General features: G+C 43.1%; 2 protein-coding genes across 3 annotated transcripts in view; both read right to left on the bottom strand.

The window, feature by feature from the left end:
- Nucleotides 1-360, bottom strand: part of LOC143974873 (sodium/hydrogen exchanger 9B2-like) — an 82801-nt gene extending 82441 nt beyond the window's left edge. For both annotated transcript variants that reach the window (XM_077476650.1, XM_077476649.1), the window contains exon 1: nucleotides 199-360. The gene's annotated coding sequence lies outside the window, so the exon portion shown is untranslated. The remainder of the gene's footprint in view (nucleotides 1-198) is intronic.
- Nucleotides 361-17066: 16706 nt separating this feature from the next.
- Nucleotides 17067-18418, bottom strand: part of BDH2 (3-hydroxybutyrate dehydrogenase 2) — a 43241-nt gene continuing 41889 nt past the window's right edge. The window contains exon 10 of the mRNA XM_077476651.1: nucleotides 17067-17350. Within this exon, the coding sequence (XP_077332777.1) occupies nucleotides 17297-17350 (54 nt within the window). The 3' untranslated portion in view covers nucleotides 17067-17296. The remainder of the gene's footprint in view (nucleotides 17351-18418) is intronic.

An 18418-nucleotide genomic window follows, 5' to 3' on the forward strand; every position in this document is an offset into this window, starting at 1 on the left:
GCAAAAGGACCATAAATGTACAGACTGGTCAGTGTCTAGCTGTACAAGGTGTAGAGGATATGAGGAGGGGGAATGCATGAAATACTGAGGTGACAAGCATTAGAACACATAGCTCAGTTACACTATGTAATATAACATGCCACAGACAGGACTCACTGAGCATGGAAGACACAGAACACAGTGCTGGTGAACACTTACCACACACACACCACCTCCTTCTCCTGTCAGATAATCACAGTGCCGGGAATCCCGCCGGCTGTGTCACCGTCCCCGCACACCCGCTCCGACCTCGTCATCATCCATGGAACCACACAGGCTCGCTGAGGCTCAGAGACACAGAATGTACATATGAGGATGGCGAGGGAGGAGCTTCACTATCTCCACCTATCAGCGCACAGCTGCATCCTCACACAGATAGTCCGTCTGTGGATGGGCGGGAGGAGAACCTGACGTCATGTGAGAAGAAGGAGGAGGTCAGTGCTGCTCAGTGTCTGTGAATACATAAAATGCTACAAGTAATATTGTCACTTGTTGTCAGGCATAAAACTGTACAAGAACTTTGAAATGTACAGCTTAATCCCTTCATGCCTAGACCACATTTTTTTTGCTAGAAAATGACTTAGAACACCCAAGCATTTTTATATAGATATATATATATATATATATATATATATATATATATATTTTTTTTTTAGCAGAGTCGATCGTTGCAATACTTTATGGCACACTGTATTTACGCAGCGATCTTACAAATGCAATTTGTTTGGAAGAAATACACTTTGATTAATTAAAAAAAAAAAAAAAAAATAGTAAAGCTAGCACATTTTTTTTTTTTTTTTTATGATAATTGTGAAAGATGATGTCACACCGAGTAAATGGACACTTAACATGTCAGGTTTTAAAATTGCGCAGACTCGTGGAGTGGCGACAAACTACGGCACTTAAAATTCCCCATGGACAACATTTAAAAAATTTCTACAGGTTACATGTTTAAAGTTACAGAGGAGATCCAATGCTAGAACTATTGCTCACGCTCTAACGATGGCGGTGATACCTCACATGTGTAGTTTGAACAATTTTTACATTTGCGTGCACGACTTATGTATGTGTTCAATTCTGCATGCAAGCATTTTTTTTTCTTATTTATTTATTTACATTGACCCTTTCATTTTATTTTATTTTTTTTGAACGCTTTTATTGCTGTCACGAGGAATGTAAGCATCCCATAGCAATAGGTAGTGACAGGTACTCTTTATGGAGGAATCTGGGTCTATCAGACCCCAAATCCTCCCTTTGCACTTTAAGGCCGGGTTCACACCGGAGCGATGCGGGAACGCCGCAAATCCGCGGCGTTTTCCCGCATCGCATGCCTCCCGCCGGCAGTTCACACTGCCCTATGCGGACTGCTGGGAGTGTCAGTGAAATGTTAATGACACCCCCAGACCAGTCCGCATATCGCAGTGCGATCTGCAAACTCGGACAGGAATCGGATCACATGGTGTGAACACCCATGCGATCCGATTCTGCTGCGGACCAAAAAAAGGGTCCCGTGCAAGTTTGCGGCGGGTGCGATGCGAATTCAGCCATACTATCTGTATGGCTGAACTCGCATCGCAGAGATTGGATGTGATTTGCACTGCAGTGCGGTGCGAATCACATCCGGTTCTCGCTGCCGCAGCGGTGTGAACCCAGCCTAAAGCATTCAAAACACCAAGTTTGGCAGTTTTGAATGCTGTAATTTTTTTAAATCTGGCGCTTTTAAGGCTGGGTTTACACAATTGCGAATTTAATTCGGAAGATTTGTTCCGCATCCAATTCGCATAAAAGGAGATTGTGACTGGCTCTCTATGGAGACGGTTCACACATCTCCGCAGTGGCTCTGGTGCGAATTGCATAGAAGCCCTGTGCTTTTTGCCATGTGGGAAATTTTATGAAAAATTATTGATTTTCTAACCAATGATGGGAAAATCGTGCAAGAAATGTAATCGAGAAAGATATGCATATGAGCAAGAAAAGAAAATTCCCAGCCGCAAAAAAATTTCTGTAGCAACAGGAGGTGAAATTGAAGGCTTGGTTTGTCAAATTTCAAAAATCAAAGGTGGCACCATCAGATCGCAAAATGCACAAAATTTCTGATTTTCAAAAGAAAATTATTTTGAAATTTGACCATGTATAGCCATCCTAAGGTGGGGGTCACACTATAAAATGCAGCAGCTCACAGCAGGGGACCAGTGCGTCTCCATTCACCGTATTAGGTCCGATTTCAGCCCGAATTTTGCCCTAAATTTGGACCTGAAAATGGATTTCAGGTCCAAATTTAGGGTAAAATTTGGGCTGAAATCGGACCTAATACGGTGAATGGAGACGCACCGGTCCCCTGCTGTGAGCCACTGCATTTTATAGTTGATCAATTGTTTTACCAAGAGCGTCGGATTGCCAGGAGCCCAACGCTCTTGGTAGCCAGACTCAGTGGAGGGAGATTTCTGCAGCATGTTTGGCAAGTACAGAATCACCATATATATAAAATATGCAAAGTGGTTGGAGGGAAGCTTCAGAATGGCAAAGATGTTTTTATTACAAAGTAAGCCACATGATGCCCTTCGTGAAATCCCGTGAACTGCCCCTGGTGAATAACTGAAGTAACTAACCTCTGTATGTAACGATATCCTGGGCCTGGAATAGGTCTTTAGGCTCTTGGAGAGACAAGCAGATTTTATGTTAAAGATCATTTAGGGAGAAGACAAGAACTCTGTTTTGAACCCTGGACACTACATCCCAAAACCAAACAGCGGAGATGTGCTAAAGGCACGTCATCATCAGATTTTTAGCATGCTAGGGCTGCTTGGAGCTAGCAGAAGAAGCTAGATCAGAGGTAAAAGCAACCTTGGTGTTTGTTTGCACACTAAGCCCTGGTTCACACTGCCGCAACTTGTCATGTGACTTGAGAGTTCAAAATCGCATGACAAGTCACGACCCATTAACAGCAATGGAACAGTTCTAATCAGTGTGTCTCAAGTCGCTCTGACTTAGAAGGTTCCTACACTACGTTTGGTGTGACAAGTTCAATATGACTTGCATTGACTTCTGTTAAAGAAGTCATCTGCAAACCACGATGCAGTCACGCAGGGATGTCAGATTCCATGCAGGGGCGGATCCAGGGGGGGGGCAACGGGACAATTGCCCCCCCCCGAGATAGTAGCACTGTCTGCACTGATATTACATGTCTCCCATTCTCTGTCGCTGCCTCTGCCGAGTCTCTCTCACATCAGACGATCAGCGGTGCAGAGAGAGACTCGACTAATATCAGGAGCAGGAGGAACAGGTGGGTGGAGCCTCTTCCCTGCACTCGTTGCTAACGCCTAGGCCGCCTGGCGTCTAGCAACGAGTGACGTCAGTGAGTCACGTCGGACTCCAGTCTCACTCTGAGCCGACGCGACTCACTGTAACAGCGGCCAGGGAGAGAACAGTCGCACTCGCAGTTACACTGAGAATTGAGTCTCAGACGAGTGACGTCAGTGAGTCACGTCGGACTCAAGTCTCAGAGCCGATGTGACAGGAGCTGAAGCCTCAAATAGGGGAACAGTTGTTGCTGCAGTTTACAGTTTAGACAGACTGTTAAAATGTCCAGCGTCCACTGTAAGTGGCTGAGCGCCAGTATTCTTCCTTCTCCGCCCCCAACTTGTGGCAAGTGACAATCTGCAAAGTGTGGCAGGTGACGTGGCAAGTGACAATTCACAACATGTGGCAGATGACGTGGCAGGTGGACAATCCGCAACGTGTGGCAGGTGACGTGGCAAGGGACAATCCGCAACGCGTGGCAGGTGACGTGGCAAGGGACAATCCGCAACGCGTGGCAGGTGACGTGGCAAGTGACAATTCACAACATGTGGCAGGTGGACAATCCGCAACATGTAGCAGGTGACGTGGCAGGTGGACAATCCGCAACGTGTGGCAGGTGACGTGGCAGGTGGACAATCCGCAACGTGTGGCAGGTGACGTGGCAAGGGACAATCCGCAATGTTTGGCAGGTGACGTGGCAAGTGGACAATCCACAACACGTGGCAGGTGACGTGGCAAAAGACAATTTGCAACATGTGGCAAATGACAATCCGCAACGTGTGACACGTGACGTGGCAGGTGGACAATCCGCAACGTGTGGCAGGTGACGTGGCAAGGGACAATCCGCAACGCGTGGCAGGTGACGTGGCAAGTGACAATTCACAACATGTGGCAGGTGGACAATCCGCAACATGTAGCAGGTGACGTGGCAGGTGGACAATCCGCAACGTGTGGCAGGTGACGTGGCAGGTGGACAATCCGCAACGTGTGGCAGGTGACGTGGCAAGGGACAATCCGCAATGTTTGGCAGGTGACGTGGCAAGGGACAATCCGCAATGTTTGGCAGGTGACGTGGCAAGTGGACAATCCACAACACGTGGCAGGTGACGTGGCAAAAGACAATTTGCAACATGTGGCAAATGACAATCCGCAACGTGTGACACGTGACGTGGCAGGTGGACAATCCGCAACGTGTGGCAGATAACATGGCAAGTGACACGCTCAGGGCTCCCACTGATTCTGCATTAAGGTGAGTTGAACCATTTCATTTTATATTGCAGTGTAATAATATAAATAATGCTCTTCAATCATCCTGACACCATAACAACTATGGTGCCATGATGATTGAAGCGCCAACACCAGCCATTTCCCTCATAAATTGCCCGCAAAAAAACAAACGTATTTTCTGGCAGTGCCCCTCCCGAGACTAGACTCTGGATCCGCCCCTGATTCCATGTAGTGGCAGTGTGAACCCAGGCTAAAGGACAGTAAGTTGATTTCTGAATAGCTGAATTTCACTAAACCTTTAATCAATCGGATATTAACAAAATAAATTGTGACGCTGACGTGCAGAGAAAAAAAGCCCATCACCAGCTTCTGTTTGCAGGGACATCAGTCCCAAAGAGGAACAGCCTGTTATGTGCCCACCAGTACCGCCTGCCAGTTCCACAAATCAGTGCCCACCAGTCAGTGCCCACATTACTTAAGTGCCAGCAATCAGTGCCACCTATCAATGCCCACCAGTGGTGCCAATCAGTGTCACCTACCAGTGCTGATCAGTGCCCATCACTGCCACCTATTAGTGCCCTTCAGTACCGCCCATCCAGTGCTACCTCTCAGTGCCCACCAATGGCACCTATCAGTGACCATCAGTGCTGCCTTATCAGTGCTCATCAATGCAGCCTATCGATCCCTGATGTGCATCTTTTTCCTGGCAGAGAAAAAAAGGCCGTCACCAGCTTCTGTTTGCAGGGATTTAGGTCCCGAAGAGGAACAGCCTGTCTTGTGCCCACCAGTACCACCTGTTAGTGCCACAAATCAGTGCCCACATTACTTAAGTGCCAGCAATCAGTGCCACCTATCAATGCCCACCAGTGGTGCCAATCAGTGCTACCTAGCAGTGCTGCCTATCAGTGTCACCTACCAGTGCCGATCAGTGCCCATCACTGCCACCTATTAGTGCTCTTCAGTGCCGCCCATCAGTGCTACCCCTCAGTGCCCACCAGTGCCACCCATCAGTGCTCATCAATGCAGCCTATCGATCCCTGATGTGCATCTTTTTCCTGGTCAGTTAAGCAAAAAAATTATAATTAGTGAGTCTGCATAATCAGCAGTCAATTAGCGTTATCACAAGAAGGTTAGCAATGACAGCCCCCTGTATTTTTTCTTGGGACGGTTTATTATCCAGTAAAAAAGATTTAGAGATTCCAGTCACATTACAAGTTCCTTTACACTGGAAGGCTCTTAGAGGTAAAAGGAAAAACTGATTTAAACACAATCGGAAAAAAAATCCAGCACAAAATGTGGAAGAATATTGTCTTATGACTGACTACTCTATATTTCCAGCTAACTCACAGGTTAGTGAAGTTATATCACTTAAAGTGGAGCTTTAGCCAGATTAAAGTGATTGTAAATTCTCAGCTTGTAAAACAACCCATTCAGTTTAACCACTTGCTTACTGGGCACTTAAACCCCCCCTCCTGCCCAGACCAATTTTCAGCGCTGATGCACTTTGAATGACAATTGGCGGCCATACAACACTGTACCCAAATTACATTTTTATCATTTTTTTCCCGCAAATAGAGCTTTCTTTTGGTGGTATTTAATTACAGCTGGGAGTTCTATTTTTTGCTAAACAAACAAAAAAAGATGCAAAAAAAATAAAAATCATGTTTAATAGTTTGTTATAAAATTTTGCAAACAGGTCATTTTTCTCCTTCAATGAAATGTGCTGATGTGGCGGCGCTGATGGGCACTGATAGGCTGCACTGGTGGGCACTGATAGGCACAGTTAAGGCGGCACTAATAAGCACAGATAAGGTGGCACCGATAGGCACAGATAAGGCAGTACTGATGGGCACAGATAAGGCGGCACTGATGGGCAAAGATGGGCACAGATAAGATGGCACTGATGGGTGGCATGGATGGGCAATGATAGGTACCACTGATGGGACTGATGGGCATTGATAGGTGGCACTGATAGGTGGCTCTGATAGGTGTCACTGCTGGGCACTGATGGGCACGGATATGTGGCCTTGAGGTGCAGCACTGTTGTTGAGGCAGATTGTGGGCACTGATAGGTGGCACTGTGGGCACCGATGGGTGGCACTATGGGCACTGATGAGTGGCACTCATGGGTGGCACTTTTATCCAATCTTTAGGTGGCACTGGCAGAGGGCAGGTGGGCACTGATGCGCTGGCCTCAGCTCGCTGTGATCGGGACTGAAGTCCCTCTCATGGCCGCCGGTGATCAGCTCTTTTTTTTCTCCTCGCGCTGTTGGCTGACAGCTGATCACATGGTAAGCGTTTGGGATTGACCCCTTGCTCCGATCTGTGATCAGGCGAGTCTCATAGACTCGCTGATCACAGAGCGCGCCATGCACGCCCCTCAGGGGACATGAAGGCCGTTCGTGCACGGGACGGCGTCAATAGACGTCGTCCCGGCAAAGCAGGTCCGCGCTGTAGACGTCATTCGGCTATAGCGCGGATCTCAAGCGGTTAAACTAGAAAGACAAAACATTTGGGTATAGATATTTTTAAAAAAATGCTTTTTTTTTCTTTTTTTTATAAGCGATCACATTCTCTGTTGTCAGCTGCATAAGAGCTGGGGGAGGAGAAACAGCAGCACACTGAGACTCCCGGAAAATGGCTGGGTGGGGGGGGGTCAAGTCTGATCATTGGAGGAGAGCAGGCTGAGTTCCCAGCAGAGCTAGAAAACTAACCACACTGTGCTTTCTTAATAGGAAAGCAGAGGGACTGGCAGGAACACCAAGGATTTCACACAAAGGAAGCAATGCAAAGAGAACAGGATACTTTCTCATACAAGTATGTGGTACAGCAGGCACATATCAGGAATATGAAATGTTGGGTTTACATATTCTTTAATTCCTGATAGATCACTTCAGGCTGGCCTCCTTTGCAAGTGATTGATTAATTAAAATCCAGTAATGCATGGTCTCACCCTGCTCTGCACAGCCTCAGTTGTCCTGTATTCTCTGTGCTAATAATCATTGAATCACTAGAGGCCGACCTGCTAACAGCCTCAAAATGTACTGCTGCGGAGGGTGAAGTAAGCAACAGGAATGACACAGACTGTGCTGAGGAAGGTCAGATTAGGGAGAGAGTAGAGCTGCACGATTCTAGATGAAATGAGAATCACAATTTGTTTGCTTAGCATAAAGATCACAATTCTCACTGTAACATCATCTTTCACAACATACAAAAAATTGGGCTAGCTTTACTGTTTAGTTTTGTTTTTAATTCATTAAAGTGTATTTTTTTTCTCCAAAAAAAATGCTTTTGAAAGACCACTACGCAAATACGGTATGACATAAAATATTGGGGTCTCTGCTAAAAAAATTATATAAAATTGTTTGAGGGCTTTTAATTTTCTAGCAAAAAAAAAATATATATACCCATTTTAACTTGTAAGCAACAAATGTCAGAAAAATGCTTAGTCTTTAAGTGGTTAAACTGCCCTCATTTACAGACCGAAGTTCATCCCTTTGATTTAAAACAGGGGTCTCCAAACTATGGCCCTCCAAGTGTTCAGGAACTACAATTCCCATCATGCCTAGTCATGTCTGTGAATGTCAATTGACAGCAATTTACAATGCCTCATGGGAAGTGTAGTTCTGCAACAGCTGGAGGGCCATAGCTTGGAGATCCTGATCTAAAAGAACCAAATGATACAATGTTTCTTTTTATCTCAGCGCTGAGGAGAGAATGGCTGTTTTTTTTTTTTTTTTTGGACAGCTATCAGCTGTGAGCAAAGAATGGCTCTGCACTGAATTGTGGAAATGCCAGATTAAGATCGTGAGGGGGGGGGGGGTTGAATCGAGATTTTTTTAATGATTAATCGTGCAGCTCTAGGAGAAAGCAAAGAAAAGCAAGAGAGGACAGGACAAACTTTGGTGCTAGGGAGACACAAAAGAGTTAAACTTACAAGGATAGAATCTTATGGTTGATATTCTCTTCTTTCTAGTCCTATGAACTTTCAGCACTGTAAGTCTCCATGCACACAGGATCAAATTGTACAAAAAACAATAAAAGGGCCTTAAACCAATCAAAAGTCTAATAATGCTGATTCTTCCATTGGGATGGGGTACCTCCGCAACTGTAGCCACTCTGCTGAACAAAAACAAAAGATCGTGGGAAAGCTATAGTGGCTATCCCAGAGCAAAGAAGTTGCATAAAGAGGACCAACCACGGTTTGATTATATCAAAGTGAAAATAGATATAAATGATTTTATTGAAAAATTGGATAAATATCAAAATATGGCAGGCACATAGGGCCAACACCTCCAAACACCAATAAAAAGGTTAAAAAGAGTGGACAACGTTGTCACACACAATCAGTACAACAGGGCCCCTTTCACACATGCAATCATACCACAGTAAACCATAAAGGTACTTCCAGGTATCGAAGCAGAGGGAGGACTGGGTAGGGGGTATCAGAATTCCCAGCTATACTTGCCTCTTACATGGTTATTGTATGCTGTGGACACCACTGGCTCCACAACTACCTTGAGAAATTATAAGTCCTTCGCTCTATGCTTAAGCATACCTTTAGGAAGCATATAAACAGTTGGCTCATAGTACATAGCTGGCTGCAGGATGCATTAGACTGAGACAGAATTGACACTGAATATAATTGATAGCGTCTGTCCATAATTGTGTATTCCCTCTAAAGTTCTCCAGTTGGTATATGCAATATCTGCTATGGTGTGTGAAGTGGAATTAATGTATTGATTAATTACCACAGCCAGTCCTTGGAAAAGGCTTAAATAATGGATCATGAGGCTAGTTACTTGAACTGCCGAACATGTGGATGATGATATGACATTCAGTCTCTTCATGCCTATAATTTGGCTGTATGGAGACTTTTTGGAGAGTTATCACAGACACAAACTGACAGATTTCAAATGGCAGATAAGGACCTTGATCCCACTCTGAATGGACCAACTTGAATGACCACTACAGACAAGTTCACTATATGGCAATTCTAGCAGTATCTTGAACTGATACATGGAGTAGATGAGGTAAATATGTAATGACAAGGCTGCCCCGGATGCTCTCACGACTCTGCGGTATTGGCTCTCGGTATTTGTCTGTTCCTCTGATCACTTGCCAGTATGCAGTGTTTGCAGATCGCTATAGTATTGGCGGCCTGTATGGGGAGGTTCAGGTCCCACTGTCCACGTCCATGTCGCTGTTCACACTGTGGAGTGTGTGCTCTGGAGGCTCTGCCAAGTCACAGCGTGTAGCCATCTAGATATGCTGGGACCGTGTGTCAAACGATGCCGGTCTGATGGTACGCATGGTCGCACACTGCGCTGCCTACAGTATAGCAACGGGTTTCGCATACGCTCACGTATGCTTCATCGGGGTGTACGAGCGCTCCCTGGTCACGCTAGTTAAAGGACAATGCCTGATTCCCTACCAACCATTCTGAAGCGTTCGTTTAGAGCCATCTACTGGTTATATAGCAAACGTGTGTGTGTGTGTGTGTGTGTGTATATATATATATATATATATACATACACACACGTAAGAAACAGTTTATACTTGTTATTTAAACACTCATTCATTTAATTATATTTACACATCGGGGAAATTTCTTGCAATTTATCATAGAAATTTGCCCATTTTTAATTACCCTCAATTTTTCCCTATTCAAACATTCATTTGTCTCTGGGGTAACGAGATGTCTAAATTACCCCAATACCTATTTTAGAGTAAACTGGATCAAGGAACACTTTGAGGCTCATTTTATTATTTAACCCTTTAGGGGCCAAAGACCCTAATCTAAAGATCCAGGATTTTTCCTTTCCCAGTAATAATGTATCATAATCACCTCTGCGATTTGGTAATTTCAGGGGAAAGAAGCCCTTTACCTCAAGTCCACTTGGTTGTCCATTGTGGGATTTTCCTCCTTCAAACTGATACTCTGATGTGTTCACTGACTCTGATGTGTAATTGATGTTTAATTTTACCCACATATATTTTCTTACAAGGGCAAGCCAAGATGTAGAGTTCCCACATAGCAGCACAATAATAAACTGCTTAATGTAGTATTTTTTCACCCCATCAGAGCCAGTGAACACCCCAGAACAATCAACATACACACATATTGCACAGTGACCACATGAGTACATCCCCTTTCTGGAAGATCTGTGAGCCAGTTTCTATTTGGTATCCTCACAAACTCAGATTGGACTAGTGTATTATTCAAATTACTTGCTCATTTACCTACAATAAAAGGCCTTGGGCCCACTATGGTTTTCACATGACTGGACTGCGTATGTGCCAATGGTTTTGTAGGATTTCTTTTCCCCACTTCTTCCCAATGAGCTCCAGACTTAGTGATGATCACCTCCAATTTTTCCCCCTGCAATTGTTTTTTGCTCTCCTCGGGGTACGATGTGAATTCCCCGTCCCTGAAACGCCTATCCAGTTAATTGGCTTCACATCGATAGTCACTCTCCATCAATAATTGCTTTGTTTTTTTAAACTGGCCAACCGGGATCCCCCAGACCAGAGATCTTGGGTAATGGCTACTAGGATGCAACGAAGTATTAGCGGCAGTTAACAATCATCTGTCCCTCTTTCTATTCCAGTCTGTCACTCTCTCTTAGGCCTTTCACACTGGCACCCCTGCATTGAGGTTTCTAAACGCAGAAGTAGTGATTTGGGAAAAATAAACAACTTTTATGCTTCCCAGATCACTTTTTCTTGCGTCTAGATCAGGGATATGCAATTAGCAGACCTCCAGCTGTTGCAAAACTACAAGTCCCATCACGCCTCTGCCTCTTGGTGTCATGCTTGTGGCTGTCAGAGTCTTGCTATGTCTCATGGGAGTTGTAGCTCTGCAACAGCTGGAGGTCCGCTAATTGCATATCCCTGGTCTAGATGTTCCGGCTTTAAAGCAGGCTTTAGGTGCTTTTAGATTTCGATTTTAGCTCTGCTTAAATGGCAATGAAAAAAAACTTTTTGGGGTTCAAGTAAATTTTGACACCACAGATTTGAGTGTAAAGCCTGCTGCCAGCAGCCTGTCAAAATCAATGACAATAACAGTGGCTGTACACACATCTGACAAGAACTCATGTACAGGATCATATGCATACAGGGATGTATGCGCCAAACAAAGTCTGCGTTCCTCAGAGTGGACCTGATTGCCACAAGAACAACTGCAGCATATTTTATTTGTACGGATATCTCATCAGTTGAGTCCACAAGCAATATAAGAAAATCTGGTGGTCTAAAGAAAAACTATCAATTTGTCCACCCAGCCTAAAGTGGCAGTGTCTCCTGATAATCCCCATTTCCAACTAATGTATACTCATCAATCCACACCTTATTGCATTGGAGCCCAAAAAGTTCCGTTTTAATGGAGCTGGGCTGCCGGGTATGAACCTGATTAGAAACTGGCCTATATAGTAAATTAAGGACAACACAAAAAAATTCAGTAATTAAAAGTGACTCAAAAGGATTGTTCAGTTAAACGTGATATTATGGCAAATAACGACAAGAAATAGAACATAAAAATACTGGTAGCAGAAATGGCAGTTTACAAACTTATAGCTTGCAGTAGCCTCATTATCTAGGAAGCAAAGGGGTGCTGCATCTTCCTCTGCCCTCTATTAGTATGCAGAATGTAGATTAGGGTGGAGCTTGTTACATGCTAGCTCATACAGAAGAATGTACGGCATGTCACATGTCTGGTCTGTGAGCTGTGTGTGTGTTGTAGGGCTGGGTGAGAAAGCCTAAAGCAGCCCATAGTTGGGGCGAATTCCTTTCCTGTAACCACGGGCAGGCTAATTGTACCCAAGTTGATTTATCATTCAACTAGGTACATTCAGCCTGCCCATACATGGTCTGAACTGGCCGAGATTTGAACCAACCATGGAAGGCCCTAGCATTGCTTTTGTTCCTAGGTGAGATGGACATCATTGGCTCATAGGGTGTATTATAGCATTTCTGCTAATGCCCCACTTATTTGCCTAAATATCAAAACCAACTGTAAATCTTTAAAGCTGCTCTCAGACTCTAGAGTAGGTTTTTCTCAACCAGGGTTCCTCAAGAGGTTAACAGGGGTTACCTGAAAACTTTTTACCTGTCAGACAAGCTACCATTGACACTAATGATCTTTCCAGCTATTTTTAAGGGGCAACTGACTATTAATGTAAGGACAATTCTTACCACTGGCTACCAGTGTACTAGAGCCCTTCACTGAACACTAGTAAGAGAATAGTTCTCCAATGACCATCAATATAAGGATTCACTTTTCTACTCACCACCAATGTTGTTAGGGAGCACCATTCTTACTGCCTGCTTTTCTTTTCTGCCCAGTGTTAATATTTGTCCAATTCCACGAATTTTTTTTTTGGATAGGGTAGCACCAAGTATCAAATACATTAAAGTGATTGTCATTTAAAAAAAATAAAAACAAACCTTTACAAACATGTTATACTTACCTGCTCTGTGCAAGGGTTTTGCACAGAGCTTCCCCTGATCCTCCTTTTCTGGGGTCCCCCCAGCGGCGCTCCTGGCTCCTCCTCTTTTCCAGAGCCCCCATGGAGAGCCGCTTTCCATGGGGGAACTCGTGCGGGCGTGATCCTGAGTCCCGCTGCTGCGTCCATTGACACAGCCAGCAGGAATTGGCCCCACCCCCTGGCTCCCATCTCACTGGATTTGATTGACAGAAGCTATCAATCTAGCCAATAAGAATCTGAGACAACGGCTGGAGCTGCTGTCCTCGTTCATGTCACTGGATTTCAGGTAAGAAAAGGGAGGGGTTCCTACAGAGCAGAAGGTTTTTCACCTTAAGGTGTAAAAACCATGAGACTTTACAGCTCCCTTAAGTACATCACATGCCATGTTTTTTTTTTTTTTTCTTACATCACAACTCACTGTTCACACTGTTATCTTGTGGTAGCTGTAATTATTAGCAGGGGCTCCTCAAGACCTGAAAGTTTATTTTAAGGGTTCCTCCATGTGAAAATGGTTGAGAAGAATTTAAAGTAAAAGTATCACTTGTGCTGTGGAGCTCTCAAACTTGTGAGATAGTTTATATGTATGAAAGGAGGACAGAGTGACAGGGCATACTATGGATTGTGGCCCAGTCTGCCCACTTTGTGTCCATGGTTTAATTTAGGCAAATACAGCAAGGAGCATCATTTACAGTTTTTACATAAAGCAGACTTAAAGCAGGTAATTCCACAAGCATGTTAATATCCACAAACATTCCCGTTTTGCTTTCATGAAAGGTGATGTAATGGGTCCACGTGGCACAAACATTGGTTCTTGCTCATTCTCCAGTTAAAATCATAAAACGTGTCGGTTGAAAACCCAGTTCATTTTATTTTCTATGCATGCAATAAATAAATATAACTAAACAATGTTCAGTCTTTTTTTTTTTTAAGTTTTAGATTTAGAGTAGGGAAGAATCAAAACTCATACCACATTTTTATTAAAGGGGGTTCCAATCTGGTCTTGTCTAGGCCCCTGCTTTGTAGTGTCACATTCTCTAATTGTCAGGAGCCATTGGCTGCTGCTCCTGTCAGTCAGATCTTCTGAGGAGGAAGCACGAGGCATGGCTGAGCTGTGCTATGTGTGTCTATATATATATATATATATATATATATATATATATATATATGCACACAGCCTAGCTCAGATTCACACCTGCACATTTGCCCTCATAGCACACAGCTTGCTATGGGGGCACAAACAAGAAAGGAGGAGCAGACAGCACTGGCGGGAGACTTCCAGAAGAGAAGGTAAGGAGCAACTCTGAGCAATACCATTGCACAGTGCAGGCAAGTATAAGGCCTCTTGCACACTGGACGTTATAAAAACGCCAGTAGCAATAGCTGTAGAAAGCTGTAGCTGTAGAATGAGTTTTGCAACATTTTTGTAGTAGTCCATTAAATAAAATAAAAAGGTGTTTAACCTACAGTAAAAGAACACTCCAAGTTTTCCGTGAGCGTGTATATACTTAATGGAATATGTGTAGTTATAGATATATTTAGTTTTATAATAATGTGAGTCTAAACCCACAAAAAGTGCTATGCTACGTATTAAACTAGGTGACTTCAGCAAATTATGAATAATCACTTGTTCATAAACTCAAATTAATTATAAAGGCTCTGTGGCTTATGCATGTGTTTGCAAATGCGTGCGGGCTAATTTGGTTGTCTGCGAGCTGGTGGTAAGTAGGCTTGGGTTTTTTCATGGGCATTCCCCAGGCTTTATCTGTTTCAGCCTTCCAATGCTGCTTACTGCTATAGCCAGCTATAGATGAGGGCGGTGGCGAGTTTTTTGTATCATTATCACGTTGGCGTTTCTATTGGTCCAGCAGCACACCATCACCTTAGCAGCCATAGTGCAATTTGCTGGGTGATTGGTGTACTCCTGTACCTTTAAGAAGGGGTGGGCTCCCCTTCAATCCACCTGCCCTCATCCATTAGAATGCATGTGCCTCCACTGTGGGGACACTCATATTTTATTGTTAGGACCACAGATATCAGGGTGCCATGGCGAGGCTCTGTGGTTTACGTTTGCAAAGGTGTGCGGACTAAACCCCTGTTTAACGCACTGTTAGACAGATTAATTTGGTTTGTCTGCGAGCTGGTGTTACGTAGGCTTGGGTTTTTTCCTGGGCATTCCCCAGGCTTTGTTGTTAATTATAAAGTGCAATAAGTGCTCAAACCTAAAAAGACAAACTTGTGTATCCCACCAAAATATTATGCAGTATAATATATTCAAACACTCCTATGACTAATGTGCGACCTTTGGAATGGTACAGAGCGGAAGTTGAGTCGGCATATCTACAAGGGAGTGGATTTACAAGCACATTACCCCTGCAGGGGTGTGAAGATCCGGTAAGTAGGGACCCTTGTGGGGGAGCACTTGAGTCACCTGGATATACCACGAGCATGAAAGTCACTTTATAAATTTCTGCTGGATCTTTATTGTACATTAAGGATTATGTTTATGGACACAAAACTTTTTACTTTCATTTTTATTTTTTATTTCTGCAAATTTTTGGATATAGACTGATTACACCAATTGGTTGGGACTTCTGGCTGCGCTTTTTTCTGCTGTTTGTCTACTGGTTTGTTTTTGATTTTTGAGTATTGGTGAGGTGCTAAATATCATTACTCATTATATCACTTGCACAAAGGCTGTGTACGTGCATTCGCACGTTAGTCATAGGAGTGTTTGAATATATTATACCGCATAATATTTTGGTGGGATACACAAGTTTGTCTTTTTAAGTTTGAGCACTTATTGCACTTTATAATTAATTTGAGTTTATGAACAAGTGATTATTCATAATTTGCTGAAGTCACCTAGTTTAATACATAGCATAGCACTTGCACTTTTTGTGGGTTTAGACTCACATTATAAAACTAAATATATCTATAACTACACATATTCCATTAAGTATATACAGGCTCACGGAAAACTTGGGGTGTTCTTTTACTGTAGGTTAAACACCTTTCATTTTAATTTTATCTCCAATTTATTTTATTTAATCGTCTCCTATAATAGGCATATAGTATTGTGCAGCTCAATTAAAAATATCTAGAACATAACAGCAATATATGCATCTATAGAATAGGTAGCGCCACTGACCCCAACTTAGTATAGTCTTTTGTATGTAAGGCTCCGATAGGAGAGTTTTATTTTTAGGGGAGGCTGCAACCTAGGGGGGTTTAGACCTAAGCTCAGCCTTCTTTAAATAATTTGAAATTTTTTGTAGTAGTGTCTTTTTAGCAAAACTATACTCCAACAAAAGCTTATGGTTTAAATATGCTGACTAGCTGCTTTTTTAGCGTTAAGCTTTTATCAGAGTTAGAGCATTTTTACAGCTGAAAAACTCCTTAAAACCCACTAGTTCTGTTTTTTTTTCCAGACAGAAAATGCCCCTGGCAAAAAATGCTGACAACAGCCTATGTGTGCATGGACACATAGGATAACATGCTGGGGAGTTTACTGGCTGCAGAAAAAAAAAAAACATCTGAAGCCAAAAACAGCAGCTGTAAAAATGTCCAGTGTGCATGAGGCCCAAACCTTTTTTTTTTTAAAGGGGTTGTAAAATCTCCTTTAGTGTAACCGCTCCCCCTCGTTTTACTTAATTGAACCCTGCCTTTCCCACACTGGGAACAAGCACACCAGCTCCATCCGGTGTCTTGTGTCCTGATTGAATAGATTGATAGCAGCACAGCCATTGGCTCCCGCTGCTGTCAACCAAATCCAAAGACGTGGGAACCGGAGGCGGGGCCAAGTCCTGCTGTCTCTGTCAATAGACGCAGCAGTAGGACACATGAGCGCGCCTGTATGGGAGAACGCATCTCCGACAGGGTACTCGAGAAGAGGAGGATCGGGACCACTCTGTGCAAAACCCGCTGTACAAAATGGAGATAAGTATGACATGTTTGTTTTTTTAATTTACCTTTAGATATCCTTTAACATAAAAAAAAGAAAAAAAGACACAAAGGTTATCAAATGTTACAAATTTATATCCAAATAATTGACAGTTTGCTGTTACGCAACATCTGCATTCCTTGCTTTACTAAATGGCTGCATCTTAACACGTGGAAAACGATTTATAATAAAATTAATGCATTATTGTGCTTTGATTTAAGTTACAGAACTTAAAATTTAAGTTGCATCATCTTCTCTTTCACTTGATGCACGTTTGTAGGGCTGCGACATTGGGAATCCAAATTTAGAGACTCCATCCACCATCAATAATATGTGCATTGCCAGTCACATAGGCAGCCTATAAAAGAAAGAAGCATATAAACAACATTTAAATCCGTACCAAACAATATAAATGCAGTAAACAGACTTTAAAAAAAAAATTCCAGGGCAAATAATACTTTGGTTCTTGTTTCTTTCCCTTATAAGCAACACGTTCTGCTGCAGTTATTTAGAATTGCTTAGAGGACTCAGCACATAATGTCACTGGTGGGGTGGTCAGAGCCCTCCCTGCATTACTTCACCCTATATTAAAGTAAACCTGTCATAACAGAAAAAAAAAAAAAGGCGGCGATTGCTGACTTCTCCTTTGAAATTGCTAGTTGGCCTTGACTCGGGGACCTGGAACAAGTTAGCAGATAAGGATTTCTGGCTCAGATTTCCTGATCTGTTCTCTTGTTTTGGGTCTGAGACTCAGAAACCACTGAAGCCAGAGGGCAAAACAGCCAAGCAACCAACACCATTTGAAGGAGGCCAGAAATGGTAAACCTGGTAGCATTTTGACCAGTTTACCTCATGAAGCAGAGATCTAATGGTTTTTTTTGTCCTGAAAACCCATTTCAGTTTACAGCTCTGGAATGGAGTTATAGTAGTGTGTGCAGATCTTTAGGTTATTGGTTTATGTGAGATTTTTGTGGTGCTGTTGAATTGCAGCTTATTACAGGTCAAGGTCCAATCTTTCTATCATCTATCTGTTAATTTGTTCTTAAGGGGTCTTTGTCTAAGTCTAGGGCTACAAGAACATTTACTAAAATCTCAAAGACTGAAATTATATATATATTGTCTGAGCTGAAAGTTTAGATGGACGGCCAGGTCTTGGTAGATTTGCAGTGGTCTGATACTCCTTCCATTTCAAAATGATCGCTTGCACAGTGCTCCTTGGGATGTTTAAAGCTTGGGAAATATTTTTGTATCCAAATCCGGCTTTAAACTTCTCCAACAGTATTACGGACATGCCTGGTGTGTTCCTTGGTCTTCATGATGCTCTCTGCGCTTTCAACAGAACCCTAAGACTAATATATATATATACATATACATATATACATATACACACACACACACACACACACACACACACACATATATACAT

This window comes from Lithobates pipiens, unplaced genomic scaffold (genome assembly GCF_037356315.1).
Source record: "Lithobates pipiens isolate NorthernLeopardFrog02 unplaced genomic scaffold, aLitPip1_a1.2 Scaffold_13, whole genome shotgun sequence".
Taxonomy (NCBI): Eukaryota; Metazoa; Chordata; class Amphibia; order Anura; family Ranidae; genus Lithobates; species Lithobates pipiens.